The sequence below is a fragment of the Pelophylax lessonae genome, assembly GCF_965119305.1.
Source record: "Pelophylax lessonae genome assembly, chromosome: 8".
Classification (NCBI taxonomy): domain Eukaryota; kingdom Metazoa; phylum Chordata; class Amphibia; order Anura; family Ranidae; genus Pelophylax; species Pelophylax lessonae.
In genome coordinates this window covers 30,595,000-30,618,329 of record NC_138775.1, presented here as the reverse complement: position 1 = coordinate 30,618,329, position 23,330 = coordinate 30,595,000, and the positions used below count along the sequence as shown (strand labels likewise).

General features: G+C 43.0%; 1 protein-coding gene across 1 annotated transcript in view; it reads right to left on the bottom strand.

The window, feature by feature from the left end:
- Window positions 1-5,872: 5,872 nt before the first annotated feature.
- The window catches only part of CHCHD6 (coiled-coil-helix-coiled-coil-helix domain containing 6), a 478,181-nt gene continuing 460,723 nt past the window's right edge, over window positions 5,873-23,330 (bottom strand). The window contains exon 9 of the mRNA XM_082265088.1: window positions 5,873-6,132. Within this exon, the coding sequence (XP_082121214.1) occupies window positions 6,109-6,132 (24 nt within the window). The 3' untranslated portion in view covers window positions 5,873-6,108. The remainder of the gene's footprint in view (window positions 6,133-23,330) is intronic.

Here is a 23,330-nt window from a genome sequence, read left to right as displayed (position 1 = left end):
CTGCAATATATTACATTTTTGTTCTTGGGTTTAGATATACTTGAAGCTGAACTCATTTTTGTCTAGGGCAGTGGCGGCCCGTCCATTGGGGCGCAGGGGCGCTGCCACCCCTATCCATGAGTCCAGCCCCCTAATCTACATGCAGGGCGCCGTACGCATAGATTCCAATGGGGATTTTTTCTTTTTTTTTGAAGCACGTGATTAGAGCCAGAGGCTCTAATAGGCTTCAAAAAAGGGTGGGCTCGGGGCGCAGAGTACTGCGCCCTGAGCCCACCCAGTTGTGTGACAATAGCAAATGAATATTCACTATTGTCACACAGATTCTCCTCCTTGCCAATCAGGCAGCAGGTCCTGCTAAGCATTCTCTGAATGGCACTGGTGCAAAGCGGCCAACCTTCTGTGTTCACAATACAGCAAGGCAACCACTCTGAACAGAAGCAGAAGCATAAATCACTGGTCCGAACACATCTGGAGTATTCTGTTCAGTTCTGGACGCCAGTCCTCAGAAGGGATGTGTTGGAGCTGGAAAGTCCAGAGGAGAGCAACTAAACTGATTATGGGATTGGAGGACCTTAATTATGAAGAGCGCTTACAATCGCTTGATTTATTCTCCCTGGAAAGGAGACATCTGAGAGGGGACATGATAGCGATATACAAGTACCTCAACGGTGATCTCAGCATAGAAAAAAAACTGTTCAGTTGCAACAAATGCATGAGGACACAAGGCCATACAATGCGATTAGAGGAGAAGAGATTTAACCTTAGGCTGCGCAGGGGGTTCTTTACTGTTAGGGCTACAAGATTGTGGAATTCTCTACCACAAGTGGTAGTAACTGCAGGGAGTATGGCTATTTTTAAAAGACTCTTGGACGTACATCTCAAGGATCATAACATTAAGGGGTATGTGAGATGATTGCATCCACACACACCTACACAGGTTGAACTGGATGGACTGTTGTCTTTATTCAACCTCAACTACTATGTAACTATGTAGAAAGCAAGCAGAGAATGCTGCAGTAGCGGTGTCTACATCATTGATTTCCAGCTTCCTGGGGCATCAGCCAGGTATGGTAAATACATAGTTATATTGGCCAGATGTAGCATTGTATAAAATAGCCATACCAGAAATTATTTTGTAGTTCTGAGAAATTCTGAACCATCAGTGTGCCATCTACATTTTTCTGGAATTGCATGTACTCATGAGGCATGTCTGCAGATCGGCACCAAAGCCAGGATGGAGCTTGGCCTATCTCCCTTGCAGGTTTCCTTATATGTGTTTTAGATTATAGCATCACTTGCAACAATCTAGCCATGTTGACAAGTGTTTCTGATTGCCTGAAATATTTATTTTGCAAAAGACTTTCCAACGCATTGACTGCCGAATGTTTCCTTTTCTAGATCGAAGTTTTTACATCCATCAGCTGCATCCCTGGGAGGAGGATGGACAGATGTCTAAGCACTAGTCTATGGCTGCCCTACGGGCTCATACACACACGCTGGGAAGAGAAGCCTGTTTGTCACTTGACTCCCCCTGTACATTGCCACAATCACAATGAATGAGATTTCTATACCGATGCTGCAGTCAATATTGATATTGACATTGCACACAGCAGTCGTACTCTGTGTCTATTCCCAGTAAGCACTTGAATTTTGGTGTCTGTGTGTGTAATATTGTTATATTGATGTTTCGGTTTTAAAAAGGAACTGAAAATGTTCATAACAATATGTAATATTTATGCCAGTCAGACAGAATGTCATACAGAATGGCCTTGGGTGACATAAGCCTTGTTTTACCTAATCCTAGGGACATCCCTGTTGCCTCTCAATCTAATTAGGAGGCTCAGGCAGTGCTCATATAGATTTTGATTATCTAATTTGAGAAACCTGCTCAGTGTGCGAAGTCCAGAATGTGCCATGTATATACGCAGAGGCAGAAAAAGCTGGCCTTTTTGCCCAGCCACGGTGGTGGGGAGTTGCATGCTGAGACTGAGCTGTCGCCAACTGCTCTTGGTTACAGCTCCATATTGGGAGGAGGAAGTTCTCCTGATCTTGTGACCACTATGGGAGCCAATCACAGTGGTCCTGTAAATTGTAAGCCATCCTACCTCCCTGCATTAAAATCCACTGAAAGGGCCATGGGGAGGAGGCATGAAGGGTTTAATGCCCTTTTCTCGGCAACCTCCTCTCCCAAAAAAAAAAAAGAATTGCCCATATCCATTTACACACAAAGGGGTTGATTTACTAAAACTGGAGTGCAAAATCTGTTGCAGCTGTACATAGTAGCAAAGCAGATTTAACTTTCTAAAAAAAAAAAAACTGGAAGCTGATTGGTTTCTATTCAGAGCTGTGTCAGCTTTTGCATTCTCCAGTTTTAGTAAATCAACCCCAAAAAGTCCATCTGGAGTCTGGTATCACATGACCCCCCAACACCACCTCTTCGGCTTGTGAAGACTGGTAATCCACCTCCATAGTCTGGGCTGACATGTCTTGTTACCGCCCCTTGTAACATCATCAAGTAGCTGGTGTTTTCTAGACCCTTTGAGAACCTTGCTGATAGACAAAACATGAGAATTGTCCACATCACAGGTGAGCAACATGTACCACCTAAAGAATGGCCCTCCCACTCTGCAGAAGAAAGAAGACTGGGGACCCAGGACATCACGTGACCGCTTGTTTAGGTAGGTAAATGTGGCCGGTAGATTCTAAAAAGTAATAAAAAAATGGGGTGGGGTACAATATATTTATTTTATTTCATGCTGGAGATCAGCTTTAATTATAGAGGAAATAAGAATAAATTACACAATTACAAAAATCTCCTTGGCTTTGTCCTCAAATCTTCCCAACGGGATCACAGACAGAACATTTGGAAGGCATGGTTGAGAAGTGCTGGATCTACCGCTAGTTCAGTTTTACAGAGCAGATTGGAATCTATATTGTAGAATGCAGTAGCTCTGGCTAGGCAGCTTTTAAATATGAAAGGGCCTCAGAAAGCACCTTGAACAAGGTCTAGGCGTTTGAAATAAACAGGAGTACAACATCAATGATTTTAGAGTCCAGAATGGGTTTAAAAATCCAGGGTAAAAAAAATCCCAACATGTTTTAGGGGTTTAAACACTATTATCAACTTCAGCACGGCTCACATAGTTGATTGGGATTGGAAAATTGAACAATCTGAGGGAGGCTGCAAGAATAAAGTTGCTAACGCGTGTTTTGAAATCCTAATACACGTCTGAATGCAAATGTTTTGTTAAAGTGGCATTAAAGGAAATTTTTCTATGAAAATAATAAAGAGATGTTAAACTTACCTGTTATCTGCAACGATATTGCACAGAGCAGTCCCTTACCTTCTCTTTGGTGGTTCCACACTGGTGCTGCCCGCTTTTTTCTTCTGATTGCCCCCTTAGCAAGTTTGCTGCTAAGGGGGCACCTGTGTGGGCACACTCCTGAACTAGGTTGTGTGCTACCATAGACACATAAAGAACTCATTCAGCTGGTTATCGCTCAGAATCCTTAACCAAGAGCTGTCAGTGACAGTTCGGTCAGTGTGCTGGGAGTGCAAAGTGAGCGGACCTACAGTCTGCCGCGTATGTTTATGTGTGGCAGATGGGCGTTAAAGCCCACCTTTCTTGCCGCCGTACATACTGTATGTGTTACAAGGTCGGCAAGAGATTAAATATTGTTCCCGAGTCCAATTTTGACCCGATGAACGTGAAAGTTGTGTCCTTCTAAATTCTTGGATGTAATGTTGGTAAAGAAGTACTAAAGAATTTGAAACTCTTTTGGCTTGGTAGTCCAAGTTTATTCCATATGTTTTAAACAAAAAGGAGCAGCTTTATTTTCTCAAATTTAATTGAGACAGCCATTTCTTTTTTTATCCAAATTCGATTTGCAAGCCCTGATGAATGGGGTGGGACGGGGGCTGAAGTTTAAATCCCCAAAATGCACTGACTTTTTTATCTTGTTTTTTTTGTGATGTAAAAAAACATTTTGGACGCCAAAACCGTTGGTGGTGTGCTTTTTTTTTCTTTTTTTCTTTCTCCAAATGCCTAGAATTAAATACCAGGCAGAGATTTTAACTCCATTACATTGTCCTAAACTGCAAAAAAAAAATAAAAATTTGGCTGGAGTTACACTTTAAAAGATTACCATCGCCAAGCCCTTCTGCAGCTAACTCCATAGCTCTTTCTTCTTTTTTGGCAATGACCAGCAAAGGTGTTTATATCTATGATTTTCTGCATTTTGACACAAATCAGCTCCCTGTACAGGCCAGAAGACAGGAAAATATCAAAGGACAGTGGAAATACCCAACTGCCTGAACAGGGACATGTGAAGCTAACATTTTATAGGTTGTTGGTACCTCAGGCCAGTAAGAAGTGGGACTTTTAAGGCAAGTATGGAAAATACGAAAAAGTACAAGAAAAATCGATAATAATAGTAAAATGGTATTTAATCCTTAAAACATATGTACAGTGGAGTACAGTAGCGTGAGAGGGTTATAGACCCTTGTGAAAGTGTGTAGTAGATGGAGGATTAGTGACACGTGGTAAATGGTGACTTTTAAGAGTATATCTCTGTCATTCCCTTCCCCAACTGAACGGGGATGAGAGAGGACCAAGAGCGGCGCACCTGAAAAAGCAAATTGCGATCTGGCGGGAGACAAAACCTTAAGGGACTCCACTGTTGCAAATCAAGATTAAAGATTTGTACCATTTAAAGGCACAAGGACATCCTTGAAAGGGACCGGTTTCATACATACCGGAACCAAAAATAGCCACCAGGGGAGACTCACATGATCTACCCCAGATATGAAATATGGCTAATTATGAAACCGCATAGGTTCTCGCTGTGCTAAATAGGGAGCCACTCCAACATACAAGGATTTAAAGAAAATAATATAAATGGTGACTATCAACCTTGAAAAAGGCTCCTTAAGGGGCCGAAACGCGTAGGATATAGGAGACATCTCTGATCTGGGCAACCCAAGCTTAACAGCAGGGAATGACAGATATACTCTTAAAAGTCACCATTTACCACGTGTCACTAATCCTCCATCTACTACACACTTTCACAAGGGTCTATAACCCTCTCACGCTACTGTACTCCACTGTACATATGTTTTAAGGATTAAATACCATTTTACTATTATTATCGATTTTTCTTGTACTTTTTCGTATTTTCCATACTTGCCTTAAAAGTCCCACTTCTTACTGGCCTGAGGTACCAACAACCTATAAAACATTTGACCAGGGACGACGGCAAACCCGACTATACATAGGGTCATAGAGATCAAAACCCCTTCTACTGTGAAGCTAACATTTTCAGACTAAAGGCACAAGGAAATACATGGCATCTACAAAAAGTTGTAGCAGAAAGCATGCAAGCTGTCAGATCTTGGTGAATCTGAAAAAGGGGCCGCTGTAAATAACTGGCAGAAAGAAAACAGTCTTTGTTTCCACATCAACCAATCAGAATGCAGCTATTTTTTTGGCAGTGCAAAATCAAAATAATGAAAGCCAGCAGCTGGTTCATATAGGCATTTCAATGGAATGGACGGCAATGGTAATGAACTTTTCTTTTAAATAAACAAAGAGTGCAATAAAAAAATATGTTAAAAAAAAAAAAAACTACCTACTATGTATTACCTTGGCAGCAGCCATTTTGTGAGCCAAAATTAAGGTACGCACAGACCGATGACACACGGAATGTACACAATCTAATCACCGAAAGGTCTTTGCGCTCCTAAGGATTTTTATGCAAACGCCATGTATTGGTCAGTAGTTAGCCCTACACAGCCCAATTGCAGCAAGCGATGCTGGAACTGGTTGCTCCGCTTACAAATATTGGGTCGAGTAGGACCATCCTGACATGGCATTTTTTCCATTTAGCATCCTGGGCGAACCTATTGCCCAGGGTGAGATTCAGATTTGGGTAACAAAATGGCCGCCTCCTATGTTGGCTCAAAGCACCCTTGGCAGGATTTTCTATTACAGCAAAAAAATGTCATAGCTCTTTCTTCAAAAATCAAAGTATGTAAACTCTTCATTTTCCCCATGATGAATCTCCAGTCAACATGGTCCTCCACCTTCTTTTGCGCTGATGTTGGATGGATTAGCCGTGATTGAAAAGCAGATTCTGAAAAACACAAAAAAGGCACAAAAGTGAGATACTGACAATTGCAACTGTTTCACTTAAAGGGAATCTGTCATGAAAGAAGAAGGTGGCTGCTGGTCTTAGTTAATGTGTGAAAATCCTTTCTTCTGGCCTGTGATTGTTATCCTGATGGAATCCTGATGACAGGAAATTACTTTGAGACAACAGGAGCACAGACTTATGCATGTTATTGGTAATGGAATGGTGTCCAGACGTGTGCATATGCATGGGAATGCATGCGCATGCAGGAGCACTTCCAAGGTTTCCATTAGCACCAGTTGGCCTGTTTAAAGGATGTTCAGATCCATGCTCTGTGCTGACTGGTCTACAGCTGTTGCTGTGTGTCCTGCTTGCATCCTGCATTATATGCGTTGTGGACCTGGGTTGTGCTTGACCTGACCTTGGATCCTGTTTTTGCTTTTGCTCATCTGTTCCTGACCTTGGCTTGCTCATGACCTCATCCCTGTCTGATGCTTCTTTACCTCCTTGCTTGCTCGTTGCTGACCCTGGCTGCTCCTCTGACTACGCTTCTGTCTCTGGCTTGGCTCCACATTATCCCTGAGTGCCTGCTCTGGCTTTCCCCATCTCAGCTCCACTTGTTGCAGTACATTCCTGATTCAAGCCTGCAGGGAGCTCTGACAAGCCACACATCCAGAACCTGCACTTCCGACAGAGCACCATTTAACCTCAGCTGGTCTACCCTGCAATGTCTCTGCTCCTGATTTGACGTCCTGCCTAAACATTTGAGTCTGCATCTCCTGCTGCAAGTTCTGCTATCAACACCTGGTAGCACTCGTGTTCCTCCTGTCCCTCAGCACCATCCGTTCCACCTTCAGTGGGGCCTGGGCTGGAGATAGAGAGAGGCCAGCCTCATCATTTCAGTCTCCTACCCGGTATGCGACACCTGACTTTGCTGGTTACATAATTATCCCAGGTTAATGACTCAGAATGTAATGACATGTAGAAATTGGCAAAATAGTCATTCAAAAAAATGGTTTTAAAAGGTGTCTTCATATACTTCTATAAATCTGCAAGGTCAAAACCCATCAATCAGCACTCTGCCATACACCTGCCTATTGGGCAGAGGATCAGAGCTCTGCCACACCCCTGCCTACTGGTCAGAGCTCTGCTACAACTGCCTCGATTGGTCAAAGGGTCAGAGCTCTGCCACATTGTGTCAATTGGTTAGTGGGTCAGAGCTCTATCACAAGCCAATCTACTAATTAGAAGGCCAAAGTTATGTCTTTTTGCTAGAGGGTCACTGCTTGGCTACAGCCTCTCTAGAATTTGCAGGGTAAAAGCTCTACTGCAATCCCATCTACTAGTTAAGAGGGTCAGAGTTTTGCCACAGTTTTGTCTATTGCCTAGAAGGTCAGAACTTGGCCCCAATCCTGCTTACTAGTTAAAGAATCAGAGCTCTGCGACAATCCCATCCACTAGTTAGAGGGTCAGAGCTCTGCCACAACCCCATCTACTAGTTAGAGGGTCAGAGCTCTGCCACAACCCCATCTACTAGTTAGAGGGTCAGACATCTGCCACAATTATGTCTGTTGGCTAGAGGGCACGAGCTTGGCCACAACATTGTCTACTAGTTACAGGGTCAGAGCTCTGCTACAACCCCATCTACTATTTAGAATGTCAGAGTTCTGCCATGACCCCATCTATTAGTTAGAGGATCAGAGCTCTGCCAAAACCGTATCTACTAGTTTGAGGGTCAGAGTTCTGCCATGATTCCATCTTCTAGTTAGAGGGTCAAATATCTGCCACAACCCCATCTACTATTTAGAGGATCAGAGATCTGCCTTGATAGCATCTACTAGTTAGAGATCTGCCTTGACCCCATCTACTAGTTAGAGATCTGCCACAGTTCTGTCTATTGGTTAGAGGGTCTGAGCTTGTTCACAACCTTGTCTTTAGAAGATCAGAGTTCTGCTACAACCCTATCTACTAGTTAGAGAACCAAAATGATGACAGTCATTAGAAAAAATGTTGGCGACATAAGTCTGGTTTTACATTATCCTAGGGATATGTTACAATTTGACATCCCTGTTGTCTCTTGATCTGATTAGGAGGACCAGTTATGCTCAGAGGATGCTTAACTAGATGTTAAACTTTAGGAAACTCGTTAAGTGTAAACAAATCAAGCAAAGTATAACCTCTTTCTGACTGCATTCTGCATATATGCAGAGGCAGAGAAAGTGGCCCTTAACGCCAATGCGCCACACACATATGCATCCTTGGTGGTCTGAGGATGTGGGCTGGGAGCATACCCACTGCGTGTTCCCGGCACACGGATTGAGCTGTCTCTGAATTGGACTCCTGATCATGTGACCACACTGGGAACCAACCACAGTCGTCAGGTGATTAGGAAGCCACTCTGTATCTTTGCAGGGCCATGGGAACGAGGTGGGAAGGGGTAAAAGTGCTTTTGAATATAAAAAAGGATGCCCCGTAAATCGCCTATTAGCCGCTGTTCACTCATCAGGTCATCTTACCTACAGTACTATAATCACATGACAGGTTCACTTTACACAAAATGTAATGACAGCACGGACATCGTCTATCAGGTCTGGTCATTTATAAAGTGTCTTGGTACACATGATCACTAGCTGTGGCCTTAACATAAGTGACTGTGGAATTTTGCCATGACAACCAGATGAATAACTAGAACTATCTAGTCCTATCATTATAATGTCTGTTAAAGGGCAAATTTATAAGACTTCCTTGTAACATACAAGCTGTGCATTCCTCGCAGTTACACTTCTATCTAACCATATTAGCTCTCACACCTTTCCACCCCCCCCATGTACCAGAGCAGTTTTTACATTTCAGAAATAACTTTGTACTTTAGGTAACAAAGTAATACATATGTTATTATATTATTATATTTTTTTTCCTTTTTATTTGATATAGTCCGGCAATACTTGCATGTTTTAATGACATTTTTGGACAAAAAAGTAATAAAACATATATTTTATTATATTTTTAATGCCTAAACACAATTTTGCAACTTTGACATGTGTTAGCAAAACCGTACATATTATCACAACTACTTTGTACATCCAGGTGGATTATACCTTATTTTTTTTTTTTCAGAACAAATTGGGCTTTTATTTGGTGGTAGATGGTAATGGATATCTTCTGATTTGTTTTATTATTATCAAATGAAAACTAGCCCAAAATAACAAAAAAAAATATTTTTTTAAAATGTAGTTGTATATTTCTTGGTACTACTATAATCTTCCACCAAGGGACAACCCAAATTAAATTTTCCTGCTTCTGACGATCGCAGCAATACCACATATGTGTATGTTAGTTGTATGAACCCGTAGTACAGGCCAAAAACAATAGTACGCATTTTGCTTTCTTTTTATCCTACCTTAACACGGATACTAATTTAAAGTAAAAAAAAAATCTTGTCCAAAAAAATACTGACCCTGACCCAAACACTAACTCTAGATCAAACCTTGATCTAGGTATTTTTTTTATTATTATCATTATTTAATTTTTTTTTTTCACACACTTTTTTTTCCCTCTGCAAGTAGAGAGAGATACGATGTATCTATTCATAGAGAAAGAAAACACGGGGGCGGGCTTCATAGTGACTTAGCCTGAGGCTAACACAGCGATCAGGTGACCCAGAGACGGTTCCAAGTCCCGATCGCTAATACGGGTGATGAGACCCCGGACTCTGTGTTTGGAGCACGCCGTGTGGCACGCTCCCAGCACAAAGGAAGATACGCAAATATGTGACTCCATGGAAAAAAGCCCAGTCTAGTGGGGCCACATATTTGTGTTAAGTTGGCGTGAAGGGGTTAAAACAACACAAATGATGCTTCTGATACAAAGCATTGCTAATATAAAAGATATTTTTTTTTTCAATCTTGCTTTTTTTGTAAATACGCCACCAAAAGCATTTACAAACAAAATGAATAAAAACAAAAAAAGTTTGAATATTAATGGCTAAAAAAATAGAAATATAAATGAGCTATGCATTCCCTATAAGGCTGTGTAGGGGAAGGGGGAGGTGTCAATTCCCTGCACTCAGGTCTCAGAATACATTCAGCTCCCTGCTCCATGCTGTGCTGTATGTGACGTTAGATCCCCGCCCCCTAGAGCACAGAAATTCTGCGTAAAATTTGTGCTTTAGGAGGCTGTAGAGGAGAACAGACTGCAGACAAACAGGTACAACTTATGTAGGAGGATTTGTTTCATCTCTGTGTATCATCTGAGGCCAGTCACTTAACCACTTAAGCCCCAGCCCTATTTCGGACACTTTTTGTTTACAAGTTAAAATCAGTATTTTTTCCTAGAAAACTACTTAGAACCCCCAAACATTATATATATTTTTTTAGCAAAGACTCTGGAGAATAAAATGGCGGTCATTGCAAAATTTTTTGTCACGCGGTATTTGCGCAGCGGTCTTTAAAACGCCATTTTTTTGGAAAAATTACGAAAAGTCACATTTCACTACATTTAAAAAATACTAAACAGTAAAGTTAGCCCACTTTTTTTGTATATTGTGAAAGATGATGTCACACCGAGTAAATAGATACCCAACATGTTACGGTTTAAAATTGCGCACACACGTGGAATGGCGACAAACTACGGTCAATAGAAATCTCAATAGGCGACACTTTAAAAATTTTTAACGGTTACCAGTTTAGATTTAGAGTGTAGCTTTTTTTTTTTGTTATTATTGCTCACGCTCTGGCGATCGCGGCGATACCTCACATGTGTGGTTTGAACAGCGATTTCATTCGCGGCTCGACTTCCGTATACGTTTTCTTTCGTGCGCAAGGTAATGGTGAAAGGGGCGGCTAAATTTTTTTTTTTTTTTCCTATTTTTTTTTAATACTTTATTACAGGTTTTAAAAAAAAAATAAAAATCTGATCACTTTTATTGCTGTCACATGCAATGTAAACATCCCTTGTGACACCAATATGCAGTGACAGGTACTCTTTATAGAGGGATCGAGGGTCTAAAAGACCCCTCCACTACACTTTCATGTATGCAAAACGCCGAAAACTGCAATTTTGCATACAGACGTTTTTAAAATCTGCCGCCTTTTGCAGCAGAGTAACCCGGAAGTGACGTCATGGACGCCGCCTCCGGGTTACGTCATCGGGAGACCCGATCAAAGCCGCTTTCGGCTTCGACCGGGACTCCATCCAGCCGGCGGACGCGCCGGCTGGGTGCTCGGGTCTCCCGGTGGGAGGCGAGGCCCGGGCAAAGTCACGGAAGGCGGTGGGAGGGGGACGTCCCCTCCCGCTCACCCAGGTAACGATCGAGCGGCTCCCAAGCCGCAACGGTCATTACCGACGGAAAGAGGCATCATCTAGCTAGAGGCATCATCCCGGTATAACCCCGCAAAGTCTGCCAACGTAAATATACGTCACTTTGCGGTAAGTGGTTAAGTGTGATTTGTAAGAGTTCACAACCACACATTTTTTTGTAAGCCTTGCCTATTAGGAAGTTGACCGATAATAAAACTAAAACTAAAGACAAAACTTTTTTTTTTAAGTCTTGGATACAGTGGAAATGGATTAGAACATGTAGGGTTTTTATTGCTGTCAGCGACCCAGTTGGGGAGATTCACACTCTCTATTTATTGTTATCACTAGAGTGAAAGTGAAGGAAAATGACTAATTTAGGGTTGTCACCAGAATATGAATAGAAGGGAAATCTTCCAATGGGGACACTAGTTTTGGTAAATCCCTAACTTTGGAGGGGTTACTTCTCACTTCCATGGGACAGGAAGTGAAGGCAAATCTCCCCAATGAGACACAGATGACAAAACAAAAAAGAAAAAAACAAACCTGATAGGGGCTATAACCCTCCCTTACTCAAAAATGATAAAAAAAAAAAAAAATTTTGCCTGTAGTTCTACTTTAAGCGCCGGTTCACACTAGTGCGATGCGGGAACCCTGCAAATCCACTGCGGGTACCCGCATGTCAGGCAGTTCACACTGCCAAATGTGAACTGCTGGGAGTGTTAATACAAAGTTAATGACACCCCCAGATTAGTTCCCAAATCGCAGTGCGAACTGTCAATTAGGACAGGAACACCCATTCAATCCGATTCTGGTGCGGACCGAAAAAAGGGTCCTGCACGACTTTGGCCTGAACGCGATGCAAATTCAGCCATACAATCTGTATGGCTGAATTTGCATCATACAAACATCGCATGTGATTTGCACAGCAGTGCGGTGGGGATGTCTGACATCGCTATAGTGTGAACTGGCACTAAAGAATGGAAAACCAAGATGTTGTTTTATAATAGGAAGACATTTTTAAATCAATAGATACAACAGTTTGCCTTTTTTCCTTGCAATGTGGGAGCAGCTAGCCTACAGTCTTGTGCCTGACACTAAAAAATATTGTGTTCGTGGCTGCCCACCACTATTACATCATGTCGGCAGTTAGCACAGCACACAACAGAGGGAGCTCAATTTTATTTTTATCCTTAAAGTGATATTAAAGCTTCAGATTTTTTTTACAATAAAATAATAAACAAGTTTTACTTACCTGCTCTGTGCAGTGGTTTTGCACAAAGAAGCCCTAATCCTCTTCTTCTGAAGCCCCCCACCGGTGCTCCTGGCCCCTCCCTCCTGCCAAGTGCCCCCAGGTAGGCTCACTCCATAGCCGATGCGCTGTGGCCCGGCTCCGCCCCTCTCTCTCCTCATTGGCTCAGTGGCTGTGAATTGACAGCAGCTGAAGCCAATGGCACCCATTGCTGTCTCAGCCAATGAGGGGGAGAGTCCCTGGAGGGGGACTGTGCCGAGGCTCTCGTACACAGTTTTGGACGAAGATCAGGCTTAGGTAGGGGGCTGCTGCACACAGAAGGGTTTTTACCTTCCTGCATAGATTGCATGAAGGTAAAAGCCCTAAAGTGGATGTAAAACCTCACATATACCCAGTGAAGTGAACAGCCTCAGATGATACACAGAGATTAAACAAATCTACAGTAGGTTTTACATGTATATCTGTTGTCTTCAGCTTTCTATATTCTTTAGAAAATGCACATCCTATTACAAATATTTCTTCCTGTTTTACCAGTGGGAGGAGAGTCTGGGCAAACACTGAGTGTGAGCTGATTGGAGGAAAGGCACACCCCCCTTTCCCCCTCCCCTCCACATAGGCAGAGGAATGAACAAACTTGCTGTGCTGTGAATAGACCAGCTCTCTGCTAATCTGTCTCTAAGCTCCCTCCCCGCCCATTTTCACCTGCTTTTATTTTGTGTGTTGAGAACTTGTCAGAAGTTATCATGCTGATAACAGAGGAACGGAGCAGTAGAGAGACACAGGACTTAGGGCTTTGGAGAGAGATCGGTAAACACTACAGATAGATGTGCCCAGGTCAGATTTCATGAATGGGGTTTACATCCACTTTAACCCTTCAGAACCACTTTAAGGGTTGGTTCACAGCACAATTTCTGCCTTCCAGATGTGTTTCTGCATATGCATTTTTGATGCATTCCGGTGCATTTGTGATGCTTTCTGCGTTTTCCCCCTTTTATTCAGGATATGTGGATTCTGGTCCAATTTTGATGCGTTCCAATGCATTTTTTCATCTATTTTTCTTCATCTCAATTGAGAACGTGCATTCGGGTGCATTTCTTATGTGTTTTGCAATATTCCAGATGCATTCCATGCAGAAAAAAAATGTAGCATGTTATATTTTTGTTGACTCCACTGAAACACACTGCACTCGTGTGAACTAGGGATATTGTAATACATGGAATACGTGCCTTTTTGATGCACAGTAAAAATGCACTGGATTGCATCTGGTGTGAACCAGCCCTATTCCAATGGCCCAGGTTCACACCAGTGCAGTGCGGTCAAGTACAGTCAACAAAAATAGAACACGTTGCATTTTTTTTCTGTATGCAGCAAAACACATGAACGCTCCGGAATGCACATGTCCTCAATTGAAATAAAGAAAAAAAAAAAGTAAAAAACGGCATGAATGCTTTAAAATGCACAGGAACGCCTCAAAATGCATAAAAAACATGCATGCAAAACACATGGGGAACGCAGGGTGTGTACTGGCCCTTAGAGTTAATCAGTTATAAAATGCCACAAACCTGTATGTGGCCATCAAAAAAAAAAAAAAGGGCCCAGACAGGGCTTCAGTACCCCAAATTATTTAATAACAGCCATGTTATTTAAATAGTACCGACCAGGTACGTGAAATGGGGCTTTCACCGCAAGTACATGTTTTCTTGTGTTTGCTTGAAATCAAAATAATCAAAGAGCCGTGATGAAGTTCTTATGAGTTTCTATATGGAGATTGCTCCATAAAATGTATTCTGTCATATCTGATGGAACGTGCAATATTGGTGATATCAGGTTATTTACACACCTCTCTGAACAAACAATTGAATCATGTCACACAACAACAACTCCATCAACCGTACTAAACAGCAGCTTCCAGCTGCAGGGGATGTTGTGCGTGTTCTCAGCGGCACTGATCTTTGAGGAATATACAGTTAGGTCCATATATATTTGAACACAGGCACAAGTTTTTTCAGGTATTTACCAAAACATATTCAAGCTATAGTTAGATAATGAATATGGGCTGAAAGTGCACATTCTTATATTTAATTTGAGGGTATGTACATCCAAATTGGAGGAAGGGTTTAGGAATTACAGCTCTTAAAGCAGTGTTATACTCTGCTTTTAAAATTTTTACCTACAGGTAAGCCTATAATAAGGCTTACCTGTAGGTAAAATTAATATCTCCTAAACCTGCATGGTTTAGGAGATATTCACCCTGCATGCAGCCGCTGACACCAGCGGCGCATGCGCTCTGAAGGTCCGTTGTATCTTGCCGGAAAGTGAACTCCCGCGCGCATGCGCGGGAGTGACGTCATCGTGGCTCCAGCCTCTCACAGCTCCGGAGCTCCCGAACCCGGAAGAGACGCTGAGGAAACATGTCAGCTCCCTCAGCAGTGTCTGGGCGACCGTGTGGGGGGCTTCATTCTAAGGTAAGTATTTTATAATGTGCTAGTATGCTATGCATACTAGCACATTATGACATTGACCTGCAGGGTTTTTTTTTTTTTTTACACAGGGGATACAACCACTTTAGGAATAGCCATCCCCCTTTTTCAAGGGACCAAAAGTAATTGGACAATTGAATCAAAAGCTGTTTCATGGCCAGGTGTAGGCTACTCCTTCGTTATTTCTTCATCAGTTAGGGTCCTTTCACATGAGCGGTGCGCTCGGCGGACTCCGTTTTTCTCAACGGGGATCGATCCGCCGATCCCTGCTGAGCAGGCGGATGACAGCTCCATCTCAGCTTACTTTGCAGAGACGGACCTGTCAGATCCCTGCTCTCCTCTATGGGAGATCTGATGAAAACGGACCGCCTGTCCATTTTCATCAGATCCTATCCTCCAGATGGATGGAAATTAGGGTTTCCATCTGTCCGGACTTCAAGGACAGGATCGGATCGGAGAGCAGCAGGTGTCAGAGAATATGTATACGCTGAAATCCGCTGCTCCATAGAGGTGAATGGAGCATCCGATCAGGTCTGCCTGAAAAACGGACAGGTGGACCGGATCATAAAGCCCATGTGAAAGGAGCCTTATACAGGTGAAAGGTCTGGAGTTGATTCGAATGCTGGCCATACACTATACAAAAAAATCGACCGAAATTCTGACATTTGGACAGTTCTTTCGTTTTTCGGCAAGTTAACAGGCATGAATCGGTAAACAGTTGTGATGTTTTTGAGCTGAAAAAACGAAGGACAAGTTTGTAAATTTTTCTGCCAAAGGAACGATAAATTGAAAGGTTAATGTGTTTCTCCTCCAAACACTTTGCACTATGTATATGTGAAAAAACGATGTATTGGTCATTACATGATGGTACGATCGTTTGCTCTCACGGCCAAGTGTTTATTTTTTTTAAATGAGTTTGAACGATTTTTTGTATAGTGTATGACCAGCATTAGGGTGGCCATACATGGGTTGAATTTCGAAAAAATTTTCTTTGGAAAATCTTATTTAAGAATTTTCTAAATAATTTTGCACCATTAGTGGGCCGCAGCAACAGCCGATTTTCTTGCAGTCACCGAATTTGAGTGATCGGGTACGTTGGAAATTTTTTGAAAAACTAACGATTTTCCAATCAATGATGGGAGAATCGTGCGAGAAATACAATTGAAAAAGAAATGAGCATGAGTGCAAGAAAAGAACATTTCCGGAAAGAAAATGAGATTCCCAGGCACAAAAATTATTTTCTGTAGCAATATGAGCTGAAATTGAAGGCTTGGTTGGTCGAATTTCAAATCAAATGGTGGCACACAAAACGCACAAAATTTCTAAATTTCGAAAGAACATTCTTTCGAAATTCAACCCATGTATGGCCAGTGTGGTATTTGCATTTGGAATCTATTGCTGTGAACCTACATCATGCGTTCAAAGGAGCTCTCCCTGCAAGTGAAACAGGCCACTGTAAGGCTTCAAAAACTAAACAAATCCATCAGTTTGGTACATTCTGAGGAAAGAAGAATGCACTGGTGAGCTCTGCAACATAAAAAGGCCTGGGTGTCCACGGAAGACAACAGTGGTGGATGATCGCAGGATCCTCTCTGTGGTAAAGAAAAAACAATTTACAACATCCAGACAAGTGAAGGACACTTACCAGGAGGTGGGCGTATCATTGTCAAAGTCTACATTTAAGAGAAGAGTTCACGAGAGCAAATACAGAGGGTTCACCACAAGGTGCAAACCATTCATTAGGCTAAAGAATAGAAAAAGCCAGAATAAACGTTGCCAAAAAAACATCTAAAAAAGACAGACCAGTTCTGGAAAAGCATTCTTTGGGCGGATGAAACTAAGATTAATCTGTACCAGAATGACGGGAAGAAAAAAGTGTGGAGAAGGCTTGGAACAGCTCAAGATCCCAAGCACACAACGTCATCTGTAAAACATGGTGGAGGCAGTGTGACGGCATGGGCATGCATGACTTCCAGTGGCACTGGGTCATTGGTGTTTATTGATGATGTAACAGAAGACAGAAGAAGCCGGATCAATTCTGCAGTGTTTAGAGATATACTGTGAGCCCAGATTCAGCCAAATGCAAAAAAGTTGGTTTGACGGTGCTTCACAGACACAGTACAGATGGACAATGATCCAAAACACACTACAAAAGCAACCTAGGAGCTTTTGAAGGAAAAGAAGTGGAATATTCTGCAATGGCCAAGTCAATCACCTAAACTCAACCCAATTGAGCATGCATTTCACTTGCTGAAGGCAAAACTAAAGGCAGAAAGCCCCACAAACAAAGAACAACTGAAGACAGCTGCAGTTAGAGCCTGGCGGCAAAGCACCAGAAAGGAGGAAACCCAGTCTTTGGTAATGTCCATGGGTTCCAGACTTGAAGATTTGGGCACATTGTACACTTTCTTAGAAGCACAGTGATTGGCAATACATCTTCACACATATGGGCTGTTTATATTTACATATGTTAATCTTTTCATAATTACTTTATTTAATTAAATTATGGATTGTTCACAGCATTTTTGGTGTATGGGGCAGAGCCTATCTTTCTAATCTATCCATTAGATGTTTATATTTAGGGATTAAAACAGCTCAGTCACTGGAAACTATAGAACTGCTTGTTTAAGCTGGAGTTCCCCTCCTGTTGGACAGTGCCATTGTTGTTATTTCCATAGCTGATGGCATAAGGCATGTGAATACCTTCTGTTCTAAGAAGGCTTTACTGTGCTGCACACTGCTTTGGTTGGACGCCTTTTTGATTCTTTTAGTGATTTGGTCCCTATCCACCATAGCCTGTAGGTTTTTACTGTCACATTACTTCCTAAATCCTACTCTATAGAAGCCATATTTTCCACACACTGCATTGATGATGGCCAAAAAAAACCCAAAACAGCTGCAGTTTGGAATACATGGCTGTATAATATTAGATTATATTAGCACTGTACACCAGCAATTCTGGGTATGCATCTGGTTGATGGGACAAACAGGAATGATTTGTATGGCTCCGCCTACTGTCCCGAAATGAGGAATCTTCCTTTTATTTTGTGGGATATGTGATGACAATGAGACTAAAGCCTTCCAAAAAAGGTTTTTCTGTGCTACACGCTGCTTCAGCCAGAAGGCTTTTTAGTTCCCTCCCACCAAAACCTGTATGGATATACTCAGTGCGGTATTTTGGCCTAGGCCGACAAGGCCCAGGCCTAGGGCGGCACTTTCCAGGGGGGCAGCAAAAAAGTTGCCCCCCTTCACCTGAGACTCTATTGGCCACTGGTTGCTAGAGCCGTCCCTCTCACCCCTCTCTCTCTCACTCAATCTCACCCCCTCTCTCTTTCATCCCCCCTCTCTCTCTCTCACCTCTCTCTCTCTCTCACCTCTAACTTTCACCTCTCTCTCTCTCACACCCCCCTCTCTCTCACCCCCTGTCTCTCTCAACCCCTCCTCTCTCACCCCCCCCTCTCTCTCTCACCCCCTCCTCTCTCACCTCCCCTCTCTCTCTCACCCCCTCCTCTCTCTGTCTCTCTCACATCCCCCCCTCCCTCTTACCCCCTCTCTCTCTCCCTCTCTCACCCACCCCCTCTTTCTCACACCCCTCCCTCACCCACCCCCCTCTCCCTCTCCTACCCACTCTCACCCCCCCTCTTGTGAGATCTCAGGGGTTCATACTGGGACTTTTGGAGGGAGTCACATCCATTAAAAAGGAAGGAGTGGGGCAAATTTACATATGAGGGGGAGGGGGCACCCAATTTTAGTTTTGCCTAGGGCAGCACAAAACCAAAATACACCACTGGATATACTGTATCCTATTTCATAATTATAAGGCTTACTGCAGATTGGCCTTTTATCCCTTCTGCTCTGGCTTTTACTAATCCCACTTTGTTTTTCCAGTATCCTTGGGGGTGTTTTGTCTATACATTTGTCAGGCACAGGTGGAAGAATTAAGAAAACAATGACCTAAATATGGCCACTCAACACCCACAAGCAGGTCTGAAGCTCTGATGCAACAAAAGCTGAGCTGCATTTACCATACAGTACATTTCCCCCTCCTTGAGCAAACTGGACCATGCCTTATAGGGGTTTTCTCCTTCTGGATTCTTCCTCTAGGACTCTGTATATGCCCGTTTTCTATTTATTCCATTTATGTTTTTCTATTGTTTAAACTAAATAGATTTGGATCACTTTTCAACCTAACTAAGTAACTATACAGTATATGGTAATCTTTTTACCTGCCAAAGGATTTGTATTGATGGCCATTCTGCCCTGAGATTTGCAATGCCCTAATTATAGACAGCAAAGCAAGCCCAGTGATCTGACTTTTCTCGACTACAATTATGTAACAGTTATAAGAGATGGGTATTTTTTTTTTTAGAATTCTACTTACCTAGGTGGATGCAGCATTGGTCCAATGCTTCATCTGTCCCCCGGCACCTCTATCACTTAGAACCAAGCGATCAAACACAGCTGATCACTCGGTTCTCACAGCTCTGTGAGCAGAGAGCTGCTGACTGTCAGTAATCGCCCTCTGCTCTGCCCCCTCCTTCCTCACTGGAGCGCTGGGCTGTGGAGGGGGCGGAAGTGGCCGGCTCAGGCTCTCAGTGTCTCGCTGAGAGGCTGAGCCAGTCCAGGCGCGTAGGTGGATCCTGACTCCATGGTCGTGATGAAGCCCGATCCTGGACCGGCTCTGTGATTTCAGCAGAGAGCGGACTTCAGCCTACTCTATACTGAAAACGGGTCACAGGAGTGCAAACAAGCTGCACTCCTACGATCCACAGGAGACGTACAGCCAAACAAGCTTTGGCTGTACTTCTCCTTTAAAGGGTTTGTTACCCCAACACTTCCTATTCCTGATATGTGCCTGCTGTACCATGTACTTGTATGAGAAATGATCCTGTTCTCTTTGCATTGCTTCCTTTGTGTGAAATTCCCGGTGTTCCTGCCATTCCTGTTTTCCTATTAAAAACTGACCACACTAGGCAGGAGAACACATCATAGTCTGTTCTCTAGCTATGCTGGGAACTCAGTGTACTCTCCTCCAATGATCGGACTTGTCCTGACAGGCCCCCACTGCACAGCCATTCACTGGGAAGCTCAGTGTGCTGTTGCTTCTCCTCCCCCCAGCTCTTATGCATTGGGAATGTGATCACTTATTTAAAAAAAGGGGGAAAATTGTATTTATAATGTTTTATATATATATATATATATATATATATATATATATATATACAAAAATGTTTTGCCTTTCACTTCTATTTTAAACTGAATGGGATTGTTTTACAATGTGAACTTTAAGCTAGATTCACACTAGAACACTGTGTGGGAAACCCGCGTTCTGGAAATTTTCCTAGACCGCTTTTAAAACACAGGTGTAAGTGTTAAGTTAGTCCCGGTTCACATCTGTGTGATGACAAACATTGCATGTGATTCGGAGCGCACTGCTCTGAAAATCACATGCAATGTCAGTGCGATGCGAATTCAGCCATACAGATTGTATACAGATTCTATGGCTGAACTTGCATCACATTCAGACACAACACGCACAGGACCCTTTTTTGGGTCCGCACCAGAATCAGATCGCATGGGTGTTCACACCTATACGATCCGATTTATGTCCGAACTGACAGTTCGCACTGCGATATGCAAACTGATCTGGGGGTGTTGTTAACTCTGTATTTACACCCCCAGCGATTTGCACATAGCAGTGTGAACTGCCTGCAAGTTGAATCTGATGCGGTAACCGGCAGTGGATTTGCAGGGTTCCCACATCACATATATGTAAACCGGCACTTAACCCCCAAATCAGTTCATAAATGCTGTGTGTTTGCCTCCACCAGATCACCTGGTACAAAAAGTACCATGCGATTTGGTTGCAGTGCATTTCCAAATGTAGTGCACACGGATGTCCGCAGGTAGGGGCAAGGGGAGAAAATGCCCCCCACCCCTTTGGAATCTCAACTTCCCCTTTCAAGTGGTTGTTAAGCCACTTTAGACCATCCTGTCTGGCCTGTTTACTAATCCGGTGTGTCTGTGTTTTAAAAAAAATAAGCCTTTCTTTACCAGTATTCAGAGGGCCGATTGCCGTTCTTGTGACCTGCCGGCTCTCTCCTCTCCCCGTCTGACATCTGCCTGCAGCGGGGCGGGGCAGAGCATTCCTCACTGATGTCAGTTGGGAGAGGAGGGGGAGAGGAGGAGAGAGGCGGCGGGTCACGTGAGCGGTGAGTGGCGCTCTGAAAACTTGTAAAGAACGGCTTATTTTTATAAAACACAGACAGGGGCACACAGGATTATTAACTAGACTGTAGACAGGATATGAAACTTTAAATGAAACTACAGCAGCAGGAGGAGAGCGGGGGTGGGCACTGACACAGGGGCAGACAGGCAGAAAGGGAGGGTGGGAGAGAGGACAGAGGAGGACAGGAGAGCTGCAGATGACAGAGGCACGTAAACTGACCACGGTGTCAGGGCTCAGCAGCCATGGTACTGTATACTGTGGTCAGTTTACAGAGGGGAGGACATAGCCAGGCAGGATCAGCCAGGTATTTTAGGTGATAGAAGGGGATAAATTACACATCAAATCACTGTGCTGTATAACATGCTTTAAGGAAACAGGATCAATTTCTTTTTTTTTTCTTTTAAGTTAAAGGTTTAGGTTAACAAACGCTTTAAAAAGAAATGCTTCTGTTTGCTCTTTAAAAATAAATACTCAAAATAAGTATAATAACTAAGCCCCTCCCCTTCATGACATTGTTGAAAAGGGGCAGAGCATGGGTGACCTTAAAATGATGCCCCCCCCCCCTGAAAAAAGTTCTGCGGACGCACATGGTAGTGCATGTACTACTTTTGGTGCGATGCAGTGCAATATGAGCCCATTTTAAATAAATGGGCTCAAATTGCACTGCACTGAATTGCACAGGACTGGGCAGTACGTTCCTATGTGATTCAAAGTTTGAACCGAAGCCTAATTCACCCTAGTTCACCACCTAGTCTAGGTGAACACAGAAGCCAGCAGCACATGTGAGTAGAATTACAGGTCAGGAAAACCACTGCAGCAAAGAGGGAAACTGCAGGCAAAACCGTGACAATTTCCACATTGCAAGGAAGTAAGTAAAAGTTCTAACTTGCTATATTTTGCTTATAAAAATAAACTTTGATTGCAAAACAAACTGTCTTTTTTCTTAAGAACTCACTTGAAGGCCACATTCAGTTTTAAAAGACACAGTCACGATTAAAAGACAAAACTATAAAATAAAAATGAGCAGCATTTTAGGTGTCTGAAAAGCACGGAGGGGAAACAAAAAAAGCCACACGCACATAATAGGCACAATTGAAGTCTGTCACGCTTACAATAAAGCAAAACCGCCCCAGGATAAAGTGACATTGCTGGGCCTAATGATATAGCGCACTCTGCGTTACCAAAGGGAAGGACAGTCCCCTGCTGCAGGGATTCTATAGAATGTTCCGTCTTCACAAACTATCCCGACACCCCTGACCCCAAATCCCAGCAGGGCGCTTCACAGCGGCACAAGGAAAATTTCACCCGGCCCTCATGTCACACACATAATGGGCAAATTACTTCTTGTTCCAGAGCCAAGCAAGGAATAAAAACACACAAACACTGCATCGGTTAGGCTAATGACTCAGTCACATTGCAGTTTGCCAGCATTATTACCTCCTATTTTATCTTGGAAAATTGTCCCCAATTCAAATGGCTCCATTTTTACTTGAAATATATTGGGGCCATTATTTTGCCATGATGAGATGCCCACTGCTGGTTACAGTTTTGTATATTTTTTTCCCAAAATAAAGGGTTTGCTAGAAGCCAGCACGGGGTCCTTCTTGCTGGTTAAACGCCCCAGCAGTTTTGTCTTTTGTTGCAGAATTGGTATTACCTGCGGGCAGCGATTTGTTGCTAAAATGGGTACTTTGTTGGAACACAAAGGCGGTACGCTGGCAATGTTGTCAGCTGTCGAGAAAGCTATGCCATGGAACTCAGAGTAAACAGCTGTGTGTGTAGAGTATTGAGGCGATTAATCAACATCCATAAAGTACACCTGTCGCCTTAACCCAGTTGAGGCCATTTTAAAAGCTGAAACAGAAATAGTGATCTCATTGAACCTCAAGACACTTTGTTGGACAGGGTGGCAAATCCAGCACATTGGTGAACCATCAGAAGAAAA